The 18,265-nt window shown below is 34.2% G+C and overlaps 2 protein-coding genes across 4 annotated transcripts; both read right to left on the bottom strand.

Annotated features, from left to right (window-relative positions):
* Positions 1-1,234: 1,234 nt before the first annotated feature.
* On the bottom strand, positions 1,235-5,105 carry CSD1 (copper/zinc superoxide dismutase 1). Of its 2 annotated transcripts, none has more exons than XM_059582927.2 (8): positions 4,912-5,105; positions 3,673-3,752; positions 3,481-3,582; positions 3,264-3,359; positions 3,040-3,071; positions 2,884-2,959; positions 1,849-1,902; positions 1,235-1,469 (listed from the first exon to the last, which is right to left on the bottom strand). In XM_059582927.2, the coding sequence occupies exons 2-8, from the start codon at positions 3,746-3,748 to the stop codon at positions 1,447-1,449; spliced, it is 459 nt and encodes a 152-aa protein (XP_059438910.2). In that variant the 5' UTR covers positions 3,749-3,752; positions 4,912-5,105; the 3' UTR covers positions 1,235-1,446. The 2 variants fall into 2 exon arrangements, with proteins under 2 accessions (XP_059438910.2, XP_059438909.2); XM_059582926.2 differs by having other exon boundaries at positions 3,673-3,761; positions 4,912-5,102.
* A 1,066-nt stretch (positions 5,106-6,171) lies between these two features.
* Positions 6,172-17,557, bottom strand: LOC132171746 (coiled-coil domain-containing protein SCD2). 2 transcript variants are annotated; one of them, XM_088517808.1, is made up of 18 exons: positions 17,257-17,557; positions 16,821-17,131; positions 15,734-16,095; positions 15,209-15,281; positions 14,980-15,021; positions 14,599-14,661; positions 13,171-13,220; positions 13,050-13,077; positions 12,126-12,197; positions 11,891-12,001; positions 11,739-11,799; positions 11,026-11,133; positions 10,734-10,855; positions 9,290-9,359; positions 8,967-9,014; positions 8,439-8,479; positions 7,132-7,258; positions 6,172-6,451 (listed from the first exon to the last, which is right to left on the bottom strand). In XM_088517808.1, exons 2-18 carry the CDS (start codon positions 17,118-17,120, stop codon positions 6,333-6,335), a joined length of 1,797 nt encoding a protein of 598 aa, XP_088373934.1. In that variant the 5' UTR covers positions 17,121-17,131; positions 17,257-17,557; the 3' UTR covers positions 6,172-6,332. The 2 variants fall into 2 exon arrangements, with proteins under 2 accessions (XP_088373934.1, XP_088373935.1); XM_088517809.1 differs by having other exon boundaries at positions 8,967-9,008.
* Between the last annotated feature and the right edge of the window lie 708 nt (positions 17,558-18,265).

The following is an 18,265-nucleotide window of genomic DNA, read 5'->3' as shown; positions in this document are numbered from 1 at the left end:
TATATATATATAAAAGAAATAAAAAATAAAAATACTTTGGAGCAGCTTTGGCCACCCCCATGGAAAAAATGGGGTGGCCATTTTTTAAAAAATTTCTTTTATATTTTCTTTTTAAAATTTAAATATTATTTTATTAAGTGGGACACGTGGCAAGACAATAGCCATTGGATTAAAATTGATGGCCTGGATCCCTAATTCCAAAATCTTAAGAATTTCAGGGGATCCTGATCTTGAAATTGCAGGGCCAAATAGGCTCCTAAGCCCCCTTTATTTTGGGGTAACTTTTTTTTTTTTTAGAGAAGTTTTTTCCTTTTTGTAGTGTTTGTCGTGATATAAAATATTGGTCAACTTGAAAATGTTTTTAGTTGATCAAAGAAAACAACATTCACAAGGTGTAAAATGATTTACGTTTACAAATAAATATCGAACTGCCCAAACACATGACCGGACAAATGAGCCCCACAATGACCATATTGCAATTGGAGCAAGCAATACGGATAAAAAAGCTACACTAAATTTCAATCTCATCCTCAAAAGTCTAATATTCCACACATCTATGGATAAAAAAAACTACACTAAATTTCAATATCATCCTCTAAAGTCTTATATTCTACACATCTTCTTCCTCTACAACAAATCTTTGTTGTTTTTCTCGGCTCCTTAAATTATATGAAAATATAATAAATATTTGACAATTTTTTCATATAAGCCGAACGTCAAAAAATATTTTTCAAACCATTTTCAAAATTACAAAAAACGAAAAATATGCACTCATCTTTTCTTTGAAAAATGTTTTTAACTGGACATTTTTTTGTCAAAAACAAACCAGCCTTCGACGTCTCTATTTCGGTATTTTCCATCTCTTTGACCTTCATAATTTCACATGCATGTCGTAGTATACTTGAGAGATGCATAAGAGCAACCCACTCTCAAGTATCAAAACAGCTCATTTTCACATCCTTTCACTCCTCCCCCATACTCAATTAGTCAATTGTCTTGCTCCCCCATTTAACTAGAAAATGAATCTAGAGCCACCTAAAGGAGCCCAACAAAGAATAGTTTTATATGCAATTTTCGGACCTCAAGCGGTTGCCCGATGCCCAATAATGAATGGTAATCGTTGCATCCTTGGCCCTTAGAAAGTGTTACATTCTAGCAATTTGCTGCTCAAGTTGCTAGCACTTCACACTTGAGATCCAATTTTGTGGTCATATTTTGATATAATTATTTAGGCTGAATGAAAACTTAACTTTTATGTAATACTGCTAGCAAAAGGAAAGTACTACAGCAAGTAGAAACAAAGCACCCAACTCAAGACCACAAAAAGAGACCAAATAGAAAATAGAAGGTTCGTTATTTATTTATAAGAGTTCTCACAAGCCCTTCACAAGCACACGGGCAGGATGCGTGTTCTACTGCATGCGGACAGGGTTTGGGAAAGGCACTTCATCCTTGAAGACCAATGATGCCTGCACAAAATACCGAAGAGATAAATATTAATGTAATAACAGAAGGTAATTCTGATACTTGTTGGGTAACAGAATATATGTTCAACTACCCTGACTGGGTGTAGAACTAGAAATGATTAACAACAAAATTTCACTCAGTTGGAGATTATGCAGGATTAGAATCTCAAGCAATTTCTTGTAATTTGGGCAACAATTTTAAGAGAGCCTGTCCAAATAAATTTGGGGATGCACAACCAACTATCCGGCCATGTGGTTCCATAAAAACTCTCTCACATTTGCCGCTCGAATTGCTAGCAAATGTTACATAACAAATAGTTTGTCTAGGATGTTTAAGATATGTTTTGATTTTATTTTGGTATAATCCCCCAAATTTACGTACCACAAGCTACTCGGCCTCCAGCATTTCCGGTGCTTTTGCTAAGTTCATGTCCCCCTGAACATAAAAAAAAAATGAAATTGGATTAGATGGGGCAAGAAATGCCAGAAGAAGAGATGAAATAAGTAAATAAAAAAAAAGTGACCTATCATGGCAAGTCATTACCCACTGCATGTCTACAAGGAAATTATTTTCAACCAGCAAAAGCAGACAAATTGTACATAAGTATTCATCTAATATAGAGAGGGTTGGCTAGAAACTAAGGGTCGAAATACATACACAGCCAATCCACTTGTACTGCTCCAGAAAGATAGCCAATACCACTTTTGGAGATTAAGGTCAAAAGGACTTGGGAAATGGAAAAACTTCAATTACAAATGTTGATGTTAGAAAACAATTCTGAGGTTTAGCTTCGAAAAATAAATCAGAGGTTTCAAATAAGATCATCAAGGAGTGGCTGTGACCATCAACTACCTCCCTTTTGGAAACAAGCATCCCTTTCCAACACGGGGCTTATTTTTGGTATAATCAAGAACTTGAGTGGCACTATCATTTCAACTTTTAATACACTTGCTGGAGGATATCAAAATGTCAGGTTTTAATATTGAATAATGCTATAGACACGCCCTACTTTCCCACACCCATTTCCACTCCCTTAAAGTGGCTTTTAAAACCACCATTAGATTTGGTATGGATCTTTATTGGATTTTAATCCAACAGTGGTTTTAAAAGCCACCTAAGGGAGTGATGAAATGGGTGTCGGGAAATGGGAGCATGAGTAGCATTATTCCTTAATATTTATGCAAAACATCTAGAGCTCTAGCTTGAAGTGGCACCAATAACCCAAAACAATAGCAAAAGCAGCTACTTGTACTTCTTGTTTACTCAAGGAAAATATAATTTATTAAAACATATAAGAACTCTAATTTTGAGTATTCTAAGGCACTGATAGCCGGCTCTAACCATCAACGATTATCAAGAAGCCAAAACTATAACAGAACCACTTAAAAGGAGAGTATCAAAAGTGGGTAAAATTACCCCTGCCAAGATCATCTGGATCCCCGTGGACAACAACAGCCCTTCCAATAACGGAATGTGGTCCGGAAAGTGGAATCTGCAAATATAGAAGCATATGAGTAAAAGGAACTAAAGAAATAAAACATAGGTTAAAATTAAATAAGAAATGAGGCAAACCTGCTTGTCAATTATTGTGAAACTGGCAGTACCTGTATCAAATGAGCACACTTAGTATTAGTACCCCACAAGTATAAAAATCTATTCCTATCTCAAGCGTTCTTATCCGTTGAAAAAACGGCAAAAACAATTTCCCCATATAAAAATAGAATATAATAAAATCTAATGATTGCACAGTCATCAAAGAACAACTTTAAAGTTTTAGAGGTAAATACAACACATACCATTATCACCAACGGTGACATTTCCCAGATCACCGGCATGGCGATTCTCATCCTCAGGAGCACCATGCTCTTTGCCAGCAGGATTGAAATGTGGTCCTGCAAGCAGATAAATTGAAAAATAAAGACAACAGGGAATTTAATTGGAACAAAGTGGGGTTTAGTTTGCCCTGAATACTTTAGATACAAGGAAACAAACATTACAGTCTTTGGACTATACCAGTTGACATGCAACCATTTGTTGTGTCCCCAAGCGCATGGACATGGAACCCATGGAGCCCAGGCTGAAGGCCACAAATATTTCCAGTCACTGTAGTTGGCCCTGAATATTTTGAAGAAAAAATAATTATTTTAAATAGGAAAAATAGCAATTTACATTTCCTGAATGGTCAGACAAGATTTTTCAAGTTACCATCAGCTTCTTGGGTAAAGTAGATAGTCCCACTGACACCTGAACTGTTGCCTAGCACAGCCACCGCCTTCACCATCGTTCTATGTGATCTAAAAGGAATGGCTTATTAGAACCATATAAAAGACAACCTTATAAAGGAAAAATGACAGACAAGCTATGGAAAGAGCAATACAACTAATAAACGAATCAATCTAGAATAAGATAAATGAAATATTAAACCCTTTTTCAGTTATGTTTCAGATAGCCAAAAAGAAGATACTTTTCCAACATTTCTTAATGAAGCTGCAATAAATGAGAATAATTGATAATCCAACTCTTAACTTCTGATTTCTCCTTTACAGAAAACCTTTTCTGGGAAAAGACAAATTGAAGGTCCAATATAAATTGTAATTTACATCTTTTCAAAGCTATGAAAACGTATATTGCATATCTCCATAAAAGGAAGCCACTTGCTGTCAAATAATCTAGAGAACTAAAAACTAAAATAAGCAGATAGATAGAAATAAATATACAAGTCATGAAAATCATTACCAAGCAAAAAATTAAACTTGGCTAATACAACTACATGGCCTAATTGAGGTGAATATTCATTTTTTTTTTCTTTCAAAATACCAGTAGGTAGATAAAAGATATCACATAAGATTCCAGATCATATACAGGTGCTTTATCCACACTCCAAACTGTCAGGCAACAAAACTCGCATGGACACAGAGGATGAAGCAGATGCAGCTGAAATTCAGGTCAAAATAAGACTACCCATCATGGTTTCTCTTAATTTCCTGGACCTTCTCAATCAACCCAAGAATATAATAAAAATCGAGCAAAATCAAACTGAAAATGAAGAGAATAAAAAGTTACTCAGAGCATCATTATCTAACTCAACAAACGCAAGAACTGATGCGATCCGAAACAAAAATAAAAATTCACAAACTTAGCTACAAAACTCCTTAAAATTTGTCTTCCTCAACAGTCATATTGACCCAAAAAAAAAGAAAAAAGAAGAAGATAGAAATAAGAAAGGAACATTTGGTTTACATGTAAAACAAACAGCAGATCTTCAAGATCAAAAGCAAATCCAGCAAAATTATGGAAAGAAAGATATAAAAGAAAAAGGAAATGAGCAGTCTTTGTGATGAATCAGATAAAATAACCAAAACCCAGATCATAAAACACAATCTAAACCCAAGTGACAGGAAAATCAAGAGTGAAAGACATGGAAATGAGGGAATCAAAGCTCACCTCAGAACACCCCACTGGAATTGACAAAGAAAGAGGAAGAGAGCTGTGAAAAAATCTCAATCAAGTGGAGCCGGTTTGTTTGGCCAGTTTATAGAAATCAGGTGTGTTTGCAAGGGAGAAGGGAGAGAGTGAAGTACCACCGAGCCCAATGGAGTTCTAGACTGTTCCTTTCACCTACCCATGTTTTGGGGTTGTCAATGGTAATTATCTATGTTTGGTTGACCAAGTGGGTGGCACGCCTTCAATGGTGGCCCGTGGGAGTAGATGAAGAACGAATATATATATATATATATATGCTATTTTTTTTATTTTTCTTAAAGTTAATCTGAAAAAGAATTTTATTCTACTCGGAAACTGTTTTCAAATATATTTTCACATAAAATAAATATTAAAAAATATATTTTTTATTTTTCTTCTTAAAATAAAATTTTCAACGAAAAAAACAAAAAGAAATATTTTTCAATCGAAACTATATGATTACAAAGTTTGTATACGTCCAAGGCTCCTTAGAGTTGTTGATCAGTTAAGGATAAGAAGACCAAATATTAAAATATTAAAAATGATAGCCACTAGCCCACTATCATTAATTAAGGGGTGATGGTCAATAATTAATGCTATTATTGACATCAATTTAAAATATTCTTTTTACACTATCTGATGTTGTCTGTTTTAAAAGGTTTGTCGTATTGGCTAATTAAAAATAAAAAAAAAAAGTTTTAACCTCTTACAACATGTAATATTAGTTAGTATAAAATAAGTGTGATAAATAAATGTGAATAATATCATTAATCTTAAGTTGTCTGCATACATTAATGCCATCAATTTCAAATACTACTACTTTTTATCACGTCTTAATCCATTGAAATAATGTGACCGTGGTCAATTTAAAAAAAATAATAATAATAAAATAAACATATCTCCAACAAATACACATTTTGCAATTTTTTCCCTATAAATAAAATAATATCAGCCAGTGCCCCCCCCCCCCCCCACCCACACATATATATATATATATATATATCCAACAAATACAAGAGGTGAGAGTTGGAGGAAGGGTGAACAAAATTAAGAACAATACACATTTAAACTTCTGTCATCCTCACAAGAAATCTCATACAAATACTGGTAATTAATTGAAATGAACATGCACCAGTGTGGAAATTTTACACAAAAAAAAAAAAAAAAAAAAAAACTCAGTGAGATAATCAATGATATGTGGCTCAAATTATCCAGCCTCAGAGAAGGCTCTCTCCCATTTGATTAACTCAATGAGCAAAGAAGAATAATGATTCTCTGAAACATTAAATTTCAGTATTTTTTTTTATATAAATAAAATAAGGAAAAACGGGGTACAGGGATCAAACGACAACAAAAGGGTGAGCACTTCAACAAAAATTCCAGCAAATTAGTTAAACTGTGTGTTAGAAGTCAGACTGACTACGTGGCTTGGAGGTGGAGTCTGGGTCAAGCCACTTGCGAGATACTTCCCATAGTTGGGTTTCAATACCTAGCTTCTTGATTTCTGTAAGGCCACGCTCAACTGTACATGCATGGAAGCCAAATATCATGAAGTAAATCAAAATTCAGATTTATAATACATACCATTACTTCATGGTACCAAGATTTGAAGAAAAATCAAGGTTTATTTCATTAACCATGTTTAATTTTATAAGTCTTTAAGATGTGGTGCATGTTTGGAATTTATTCACTATTCTGAGCTTTTTGGTATGAATTATATATGAGAGTAATTGTCAAAAAATTTCATATGGGGTTCCATGTCATATAAAGAACTCATTCCAAGAATCACAAAGCTTACACATTGCTTTAGGGTTCATAAAATATCCATCATATAGTATTAGAAAAATTTCTTCTGATAAAGAAAAAGCAGGGTAAATTTCAGATTGGGATTGTGTGTAGGGGAAAGGTCTAAAGTTTAGTCTGAAGATTCCAACATTTAGAGCTTGTTTGGAATTGTGTTTAAGAAATAGAGTTTTTAAGTAACATTTTTTTGCCAAAAATGCGTTTTGGCTATTTTTAAGCTTTTTGAATAATTAAAAGCGCTTTCAATTTTTTTTTTTTTTTTTTTTTTTCAAATAGACTTTTTAAGTACTAAACGCACTTTTCGGCTCTCAAACGCGCACCCAAATAAGCCCTTAAGGTACCAGAAGGAAAATTATATGGTCAAGCAACCGTGTGAACAAGAGGGAGCAATGAGAGTACCATCAACTGCATCATGTGAAGTAGGTGACTTGGAGTTGTGGTTGATCCAGAACTGCAAACGCTCCTCTGCTATGTCTGTTTCCAGCCCATGGTCTTTTGCTCTCCTCCAGAAATATGTCAGCCAAGCCTACAAGAACACAGCAAGCAAGCATCCAAGAAGCCATGCAATGTGAAAGATGTAGTCAGAAGCAATTAAAATTATATGCAAACCTACGACACATGTCCATCAAGATACCTCTTTGATACTCATTTCCTAGTACTTATTTGGGAAGACTTCACTTAACTCTCTTGAACTTTCACGTGTTTTGAAATTACCTCTTCAAAGTTCAAAAACTCTCAACTTAGGGTATCATTATATTTTGTAAGTGCCCATCATATTTTCCCCTTACTATTACTAGTTAGGGTTAAGACTTATTATGGTAGAGATACTACAATATTGTTACAAACTATGTAACTTGATGTATCCATCACTGCACACATCAAATTAGTAGATGTGCCTACCATTACAAATTAGTAACCAAGCCAATTAATAAGTAAAAGCTTCAGCACTTATAACCAAATTTGTATTAAAACTATACCTTTGTTTAATACGCAAAGAGATTGTACCATTTAACCACAAGAGTTTACACTTTTAGTTTCTTAGACCTCTTCTGCTATCAAGCATGTGACCCATTATTTCTAAAATGCTTGTGCTTTGTTCTTTATAATGCTATACTTAAATGCATCTTCGTCAGGGGAAACTTTACAAAATCCCCTTAACTTCCACGCATTTGAAAATTTCTGTTAATTCCTGTCAAAAATTTCAAATTGGTCATTTTTTTTATTATATAAAAATAAAATAAAAATTTGCAAAGATTCAAGCGTTGGTCAGGATTTAAAGGAATTTGTAAAAATACCTATACTTGAATCTTTAAAATTTGTTTCTAATTTTTTTTTAAAGGGTATTTTTAGAATTTTGACAAGATTTAATAGAAAATCCTAATAGAGGGAGAATATTACAAAAAATTAAAAGTTTGATACCTTAAATTGAGAGTTTTTGATCTTTATGAGAGAAATTTCAAAACGCGTAAAAGTTTAGAGGATTTTTGTGAAGTTTTTCCTATTTGTTAATTACTTATCCAGGATTGCACCACCATAAACCAGTTAAAAAATTAATAGTGGTAAGAAGTCTTGACTGTCCTTCTAATGGCGCTAACTTAATGAAGAAAACCCACATGAGAACCAAACAAGATGAGATAATACAGTGAACATATGTATGACATTTTTTCAAGCTATAATAATTTCAAACTTTAAAGGTGTCATCATACCTGCTTAAACAAGACATCTTCGCATTCCTCTTGGCTTAGTTCTGAAAGCAAACATTAAATAATATTTATTACATTAATAACACCAAAGAGATCCAAATTTCCAACAGCAACATTATATTAGTAGTAGTAAGGTTCATGAACACGAGTAATAAAAGTAAGCATAAGAGATCAGCAACCTCACAAAGGGGTGGCATCGTAAACTTTTTAAATTTGGATATACTAAATTAAGAGTTTTTTAAGTTTAGGCGGGGGATTGCCAAAAAGTGTTGAAAATTCAGAGGAATTAAGTGAAGTTTCCCTTAAAAGTAAGTATAAGAGATCAGCAACCCTATTACAACAAATGCACGCCGTAGTTTTTATTTTTATTTAAAAAAAGAAGAAGGAACAAACAAGTGTCACATACAGTGTTTTACTCTTATTAACCCAGAATGGAAATGAACTATATATAAATGGATGGGCAACCTTAATTACTAGTTAGTGTCAAAGAAAGAACTTCAATATGAAAAGTGTGGCAAGTGATAAACCTACCAAATGCTTCAAATTGTCCCTCGGCTGGTAGCTTCACATCATCTGCACCTACAATCAAGAAGAATGAATAAATAAAATAATTGTTGGGCAACCAGAAGTCACTTGTTATGACAATTTGAATCAGTAAACAAAAACATTCATTCATATAACCTTGTTCAATTAATTATTACTATAGTATAGTCTGCCAGACAACTATCTAGTCCCCATCAGAATTTTCTTCTTAATTCATATAAAGTCTTAACTTTCTAGTGAATTACACATAATTGAGACAAACGTGTGAGAAAAAAAAAAGATTATATTGGAATGCAAGAAGTACTTGGCACCTGAGGCCCAGGATCTAAGTGAACTTGAGCGCCGATTTTGAGCCATTGCAACTGCCACTGCTTCTTCTACCTTTCAAATAATTGCATTCAAAACCATCTAGTTATAAGAAATCACTGGTTTAAAAATAAATATCAAAACAAATCTACTAATCTTGCAAGAATGGTAGTTCTTTTTTCCTCAATTAGCTTACTGATAACAAAATATGTAACGCTTGGATTCACAAATACAGTAATGTAGAAAACTACTCTTTTTTTTCTTCAAATTTGCTTGCAGTTTCAATAACACTGTTCAAAAAGGAGAAAAAGAAAAGCAAGAGAGGAAGTTTTATGTTTGAAAAACTCCATAAGTACGTTTTTTTGTTTTGTATTTTGTGTTTTTTTTTTTTTTTTTTTTAAAAAAATTTATTTATTTATGAAGAATCCTTTTAAAGCAAGACCACTTCGTATATCCACTTCAGTAAGGTAAACCTCGGACCCGTGCAAAGTGCCCATTCCATACGGATCGGATAATACTCCGGTTTCATAGGCAGTTGGTTCCAAGAAATTATTTGCACCCAAGGAAATTTGAACTTTGGACCTGATGAAAATGCCCACAAGACAAAGGTCTTTACCACTTAAGCCAGACCCTTGGGGTTCTTAGTAAGTACTAATTTATGTCTCAGTTAATATAATGGCATAAATTATATATGAAAAGCCCAAAGTTCAGTTTTTCATTGATTTCGTAAACAAAAAGTCCCAACATTGAAAGGAAGGTGTATTTAATAAAATCTCTAATTATTGAGAAACATAAATAGAATTAATGGACCTTCATTGTGGGCCTTTTTACCATTTTTGAGTAGATGGGAAAGCTGTAGTTCTTTAAACTCCTATAGAAATTTGACTAAATGCATGCAAATTTAAACTTAATAGAATACTATAAGAGGATGGAGGTTCAACTGTTTAATATTAGTTACCAGACAATGTCAAAGAAGTTAGAAGTTAGAAGTTAAAATATAGTCAAGACTAGAAAGCTGGCCAAGGGATCAAAAAAAAAAAATCTGGTCTTAGGTATTTCAAAATATTCACATGTAACTTCAAGAATGACACTAAGAATCAGCATTCAGATAATGATTGGATGATATAAAATGTGAACTTAGGAAGATTAAACATGCCACTTTGGGGGTGTGACACTGTTCCAAAGAACACATTCAACTCTTCTAAATTGTTAAGTGAAGAGGCAAAATAATTAATGGCAAAGGAGCAGTATATGAACTTAACCATCCATTACTGGGACATGTATTTCTTTGGGTACTCCCCATCAAGCAGAAATACAGAAAGCAGAATCATAGAAACCATGGATGTATATGAGCAATCATCTGTTGCAAAGCTTTTCAGGAGAAGACAGATGATATTCATAAACAGATATGTTTGCCAAATTTGTAAGCATAAGGATATGACCAGAAACCTTTAGTGAAGCCAGTTCCCGCAGACCTTTCTCAACTAAAAACATGTTTTCAATATTTCCCTCTCCAGAAGGTCCATTCAAATCACGTGTAACTTTTTCTCTTTCCTCCAAATCATCATTTACTGATCAGCATGAGATCAAAGAAAAAAAATGAGTTAAACTAAGGCATGAGATGTGTAAAACAAATCAAAAGGCAAGGGACAAAACCCGTTTTCATCCTCAACATGCAAAAAAAAAACAAAAACAAAAAACAAAAAAGGACAAGTGAAAAGCATCCAAAAAATATTCTTACTGATCTCCTCCTTAGCTTTCTGTCCAGCAGCTAATACCACATCAACAGGAAGAGAGGCAAAAGTCGACCAGTATTCATATCTTGCTCCAGCAATATCTGCATGTATACCTGCCAAAATTTTCTAGTGCCTGTTAATCATCTAAGAAGTTTTTATGTTAAAATGTGTTCTAGTGCCCTTAGGCTTATAAACTCAGCCAACCTCTGCAACTCAACTCAACTAAGCGTTAATTCTAATTGAATTAGGGTCCATTACAGATCTCATCAATTAATCAGGATCTATTATGTGTATTCTTTCCCGCCATCTGTTCTATCTAAAATCATACTCTCTATAGCATCTTTATTTAATATATCTTTCTCACTACTTCTAACATTATTATTTGGCCTCCCTCACGCAACCTATGAAATCTGTAAAATTACTAGTTATCCTAAAAGTTTAAGTTGATAGAAAAAAGTTATTATTCTAACAAAACCAAACCTGGAAATATTAATTCTATGGAATTGAGTACAACAGGTCTTAAATTCACAATCATCAAAACTAACCCTGTAAACTATATGTTAATTTGCCGTGGCTAAGGAAGAGGTGGGGTGTTAGAATAAGTCTTAGGTTCAAGTTTTACCTAGAAGAGGGAAAAAATGAGAACTTTATGTATACCTTAGGAAAAGAAGTTGCTACTTAGGAAAAGACAACAAAATGGAACACATAATGAATTTACCATGTTGAACGCATAAACTCCAATACCGAGCAAGCCAACACCTCTTTAGAACAACTTCTTCCTAAGATAAAAACTGCAAATCAGGTTACTATGACATAATGTATTAAGAAAAAAATTTGCAAAAATAAGGTAAAAAAATATTGAATACAGACCATCTCTTCCTGAGTCAGTGTCATTCTCTGATTCATAACCTGAAGTGATTGTAGTTCACACTCAGCTTCATGCAGCTGTTCCAAAGCAGATGCTGCCTCATCCCTTGCAGTCTGAATGAAAGTTCCAGGGTAAGTGTATATTTAAATTGCACAGGACCTTGCAATTATCCTCTAGAGAATGGTAGGAAAAAAATAAAAGAAAAGGATAAACATACAAGCTAGAAGTTCTGGATACCTCAACTTCTGTCCGAAGGGAAACTATCTCACTGCCACGACCATGAGTTTGTGCAGCAACTCTCAGAGCAGCCTGCAAGGAAAACTGTGTTCATATACAATCTAATTGGTAATCTGTATTCTATTAGGCTTTAAAACATTTGAAGAGAGATGCTATCCACAACATGGCAGTTTGTTAATCAAACATGTATTACCCATGTGAGTTGTAGCAATAACTTGATCAAAACCTCAGAACCAGTCTACAATATGATGAGAATAGGTAAACCTCACACTGTTCATGTTAAAAATCTGAACCTACTACGATTTGGAATATAGATGCACTATATGCAAGGGATGCAGCATATTCTTTGCGCCTGAGTCCCTAGGGTCTGTTTTATTGATCACATTCTTCTAAGATACTAGGACTTGTAGGATCTAGAAAATGAACCTGTATAATCAACTTGTTTGTCATAATTGTTGATTATGATATATCAGCTTAAACAGAACATATCGTTGACTCTTGCCCAACTAGTATTTTGAATTCATTAAATAAGTGCACAAATAGCCCCTTTCATTTAACAGATCTTGAAACAGCACAAAGCCACAAACACACGAGTCTGGTATACTAGTAAACATAAAGTTTTAATTTTAGAAGTCAAGAGTGCTCCAAATTTACAAGAACAGGCTGCTTGTTGTGTGGATATGTAAAAGGCTCTAATAGCATGAAGGAGTATGTGTATCCTATGACATGGGTTCATGTCTTGACACTAGCACAAACGAGTTAAAACACGCAGATTTTAACGCATATTGACTTAGTAATATAAACTTATGCATACAACATGTAAGAGAGCATATATTTATGACTATAATTTTCAGTAAATTATATGAGTGATATACTCTTGCAGAGTCGTTGTATAGAGATAGCTACAGTCTTAGCTCTACAAACCTCTCTTTGCTGCAGAGCTGCCTCCTTTCTGAGGAATACAGTGTAAAAAATTAGTGTACAAAAAAAAAAAAAAAAAGGAACAAAACAAACCTTACAAATACAAATGAACCTTTAAGCTTGCCTGCTTAAAAGACGGGCTTCTAAAGTTACACCTTCGCCAAGGGTAGCAATCTAAAGGAAAGCATATAAACAGTTAAGGTAAAGGGATAAACCATCAATACTAGAATCTGCATTACCACAAAAAAAAATAGAATACAACAAACTGCAATAGAAGACGCAAAAGAAAAATAACCAGGAATAATTAATGTTAGGTACACTCAAACTTCATACATAAGTAATAATTTATGAACAAAAAAACTTTCTTACAAAAAGTAATAATTTATGAACAAAAAAATTTCTTACTAGCAAAAGTAATATGTGAACAATATGTAACAACCTAAGGAAAAGCGCTAGCCACAATTGTACTATCGCCCCAAAAAAACTAGTCAATTTGAAGTTTCCCTAGAATCACTTATAAATCCCAGTTTTCACCTAGTAAGTAAGTAATGTGGGACTTAGCACCTATGAATATCTTTATAAACTACTCATTCTATACGAATTACTTATCTTCCCAATGTGTACCACAGTGATACAAACTTCTCCCTTAAAGCCCTAACGTCAACGTCAAGACCACGTCATGTGGTGCTGATAGTACCACATGGCATTACAAGGTAACTTTGATACCATTTTGTCACACCCCAAATCCAAAAGGACATAATAACAGTTGTAACTTCAACAATCAGAACAACTAATAATTCCATCAAAATAATTTCCAAAGTTCACAAGATGTCGGCATCCACAATACCATAAAAAAACCTAACGTCATAATAAGAACTCCATAAAGTAAATGTCCACAATAATAATTTCAACAACTTCTAAAATTCACAACGGAAAATTATTGTTGTGGACATTTACTTTATGGAGTTCTTATTATGACTTTAGGTTTGTTTGATGGTATTGTGAATACCGACACCTTGTAGACTTTGGAAATTATTTTGATGGAATTATTAGTTTCTCTAGTTGTCATGTTTCATTTTGGAGATTGTTGAAGTTACAGCTGTTATCATGTTCTTTTGGGTTTTGGGTGTGACACACCATGTTTGTGAGTACTCTCCATGAGACAAAGTTTCAATAAAGAGCTTATTTAAAATGAGGAACCACAATTATTTAACAAGTGACTAAACTAAGTCCATCAAATATCTATATCTCTTATTCATCTACATGACCCAGCATATCAACAACAATGTTCATGCAATTGATAAACAGAGAGGCGACCTTATTTATATATTTGCAATAAAGATTGGAAAACGCAAACCCATTTTATTGCATGTATCTAAATCAAAAAGTGAAAGTCATGCATAATCCATTAAAGTTATTCATATAATTACCATAAAAAATACATCACATGGTTTTACCTATTTAACAAATAAAGAGTGGAATATTTGTCATTTGATATAGTTGTAAGGAAACATCATCTAATTGGTTGCCTTTTTAACTGTAAGCAAATTACCTGTTTCTCAAGCTGCCGACCTCTTGCCTCTGCTTCCTCAAACCTCTCCTCTGCAAGTCGAAGCTGGGGAGGCACATATCAGAACAGGGTACCAAAAGAAATAGTTGATAGATTATCAGAATTAGACCATTGGACCACTATAATTTTCTGCCTAGAATAACATCTTCTTTGTTGAGTGAATGTGCTGCAACAGCAATATCCGCATGACAAGCAAATAATTTGACCATATTGATTGTTTGGGGATTACAATTGCAGCACTCCCAAACATTAACTCAGTGCGCCAAAAGCTTAAGAAAACCGGCTTGATGCACACAACTACAAGCCAGTGTCAAACATTTATACAATATAGCAAAAATGAAGTGAAAATTATATTGGCATCACCTTTTCAAGTAAACTTTCATTTTCTTCCTGTAGCATATCAAGCTGCAATGAAATTCACACCTCATTAGTAGATTCTCAATATAGATACAAAGTTTTTCACAATGATCCCAGTTGCCAACTAAGTAAAAAATGAAGCGTATTAGCAACTTCAGGCATTCCAAACCAAATCAATTACTAACCATAAAGACCTTATAAGCACAAATGATATCATCTTGAAAAGCAGAAATACCTCATCTTGTAGAGCAGAAGAATTCTGATTACCAGTTTCTTTTAGGTTCATATTCCCCAAATCCATTGACATCCTGCTTATCATCCAAAACTACAGAGGATTAATTTAAAAGGAATTGAGAAAACAAATTGATGAATATGTGCATTTTGAAACACCTTTGTCAGTATGTAGGACAGTATTGGATTGAAGTACTTCATAAAAGAATTAATGAACATCCATATTTACTAACAGAATAACAGCCATACTCTTAAAAGTCAAATGCATACAGCAATGGTAATGAAGGCATGGACTGAGCAATTCTGTCGTAAAATTGTCCCAATGGCAAATATTATTTCTTCATAGAATTTGGTATGTTTAGAATTCAAAGGCCAGATTAATGGGGACAAACCACATTGAGTGTATGCAAAGGAACAAACACTTAATAAGCTATTAAGATTCAATTCTTACCCCTAAGATGAAAAAATAGATATGATAAGAATATGATTCTTCATAAGAAGGCTATACAAGTTTACAGCCTCAAGATACCTTTTATCTCTCCTACCATCAATGGGAACGTCTGATGGAATTACAGAAAATGTTGGCCTTAGTGATATAGGCACACTAGCTGGTACCATGGGAGCTATCCTGACTCCTAAATGTGGACGGGCAGCTGATGTAGAGCGAGCAGATGAAGGTTGTTCAACAGAATTGCTAGGCACAGAAGATCGGAGAGTTATTGTAGAACGAGCAGGTAGAGGTTGTTCCACAGAGTTAGTGGATTGAGACGGCCGACTAGCTGATATTGAACGAGTTGAGGATGGTTGTTCAACAGAGTTGTTCGACAGAGATGATCGACCAACTGATGAAGAACGTGCAGATGGAGGTTGTTCTTGACTTGTACGAACGGCCTAATAAAGACATCATTGAAGTCAGAATAAGAGTTCATAATATCAATCTTGAAATATCAATTCATTTATAATTTCTTTCCCAAATGCAATCATCAAACACAGCCGCATCTATTGTCATGCCAAGTGCAATATTATTCATCATTTAAGAAAAACTTCATAGGATCATAAATAAGAATGATTAAAATGTGCACAATGTAATCCCAACTTGTTAAGTTTTTCGTGCCATCAGTCCTAGACTGACCAGAACACTTTCATGTCAGCATACAATGATGCAATGCACTTTAAATAAGAAAAACAAAGGGCAAAAAAAAAGGAAAAAGAAAGGAACAACCTTGATCAGTAACATACACTAGAACGCTCAAGGAAAGTGATATAGAAATACATGCAAGCTTCTTTACTTCAAGGAAAATGGCTACTTCAATAGAGTTGTGAATAACTTTTCTTTTCTTTTTTCCCGATCAATCCTGCTTATTTGAACATAACTCATCATTTTCTATGCATATTGTCGATCTTCACAGTTCCCATAATCAGTTCCACCCATTGTATGATTCCATATACGATATCTTAGAGGAAATTCTATGCCACCAACTACTACATTATCATTCCATGAACGTAGATTACTGATATTATTAACTATGTTCTAACATTCTTATATGCTAAAGCCCATGTTTCTTTTACAACATTAGCTTGACAGGGACAATTTTAGGCATAATTAAGGCAATTACCAAAGGCGATCGAGCCCGCATTGACCGTCCACCTGCAAGCCCTATGCTCCCTACGCCACTCCCCGAGGTATAATCATCAAAAAGCTCATCCTCCTCGTTTCCCTCATCAGCTTGTTGATGTGCCATCACCTGTGCCAGCCTCTGCGCTGCGGCTTTCTGTTTCTTCAAATTAGCCACCCCGACCGAGCCCGACCGTGTGTGGCGGTGCAGCGGCAGCGGCGACAACATTGGCGACGATGGTGCCCCTGGCGTCCCTATTGCGCTCTTCTGCCGAACATACACAGGTCTCACTCGGTCCATAGCTACTGCCACTAAAGATTTTATTAAGAAGAAAAAAAAATCCAAATAGAAAAACGAGAATGAGATTCTGATCAAAAGCAATTCAATTACAAAACATACATACACACAAAGAAAAAGAAATTGTTAAGACACTCACCTAATGCAATTGGTGATTACGTTGATCTTCTAATTCGGGATTTCTTAGAGTGCAAGTAAATACAAATTGTTCATAAATTTTTGCTCCAACCCATATGGCTGATTTATCGATTAAAAAAAAAAAAATCAAACCCAGAAGGAAAATCACAATGTGATTGATCGTTAATGCGAAAAGATGTTTGAAAGTTTTATCCAAATTGAACTTTGATAATCAAAATGAAATGGGCTCGTGAAAATCAAAGTGTTAATGATTTTAAGAAGAAGAAGAAAAATGCGAAGGATCTCCAAAACGTTTTTACATTTTGGATTCTCATTGTTGAAGCTGCAAATGATGGGATCCGAATGTTAAGGCACAGAGCTAGAGCCTGGAGGAAAAAGTGGAGGTTTTGCCGTTTTGGCGTAGTATACAATGCCACGTTTGGTTTGAAAAAGTAACGGTCAGTTTGGGCAAATATCTACAATTAAGGAATTAAAACAAAGCGCATGTAACTTTTTGGTCGGGTTTGGTTTTAATGAAGCAGTTGGTTACCCAAAAAAACAAAAACTTCTTTGGTCGATGAAGAGATTTGGTGGTTTTGCTAGGGAAAAATAGATAAATATATGTGATCCTTTTCTTTTTTTTTTTTTTTTTTTTAAGTAATATATGTGATCCCTTGGTAAGGCGTAATATCACGTGGGTTCCTTCGGTTTCGAAAAGTATTATAAGTATTATCAATCTTGAACTTAAGAAAACACACGTCAAACCAATCAGAAACTACAATGTAGCCCATATGCTTCATTAAAAATTTGAAAAGGACAACAATAAATAAATAAATCTATGGGGTGGTTTCGGTCGCCCTATAACTAAAAGGCCCAAACAAATTAGGATTTGGCCATATGGGGGATAGCCAAGCCGCCAAACTGTGGGCGGTCGAGCACCCATTGGCCACCCTTTTTTTAAATAGTTTTTTTTTAATTTATTAATTTTTTTAAGAATATCTATTAGCCATATGAGACATGTGCCATGTTCT

This window comes from Corylus avellana, chromosome 1, assembly GCF_965113065.1.
Source record: "Corylus avellana chromosome 1, dhCorAvel1.hap1.2, whole genome shotgun sequence".
Classification (NCBI taxonomy): Eukaryota; Viridiplantae; Streptophyta; class Magnoliopsida; order Fagales; family Betulaceae; genus Corylus; species Corylus avellana.
Note: the sequence above shows the minus strand (reverse complement) of the source record. Positions and strands in the feature narration are given on the sequence as shown.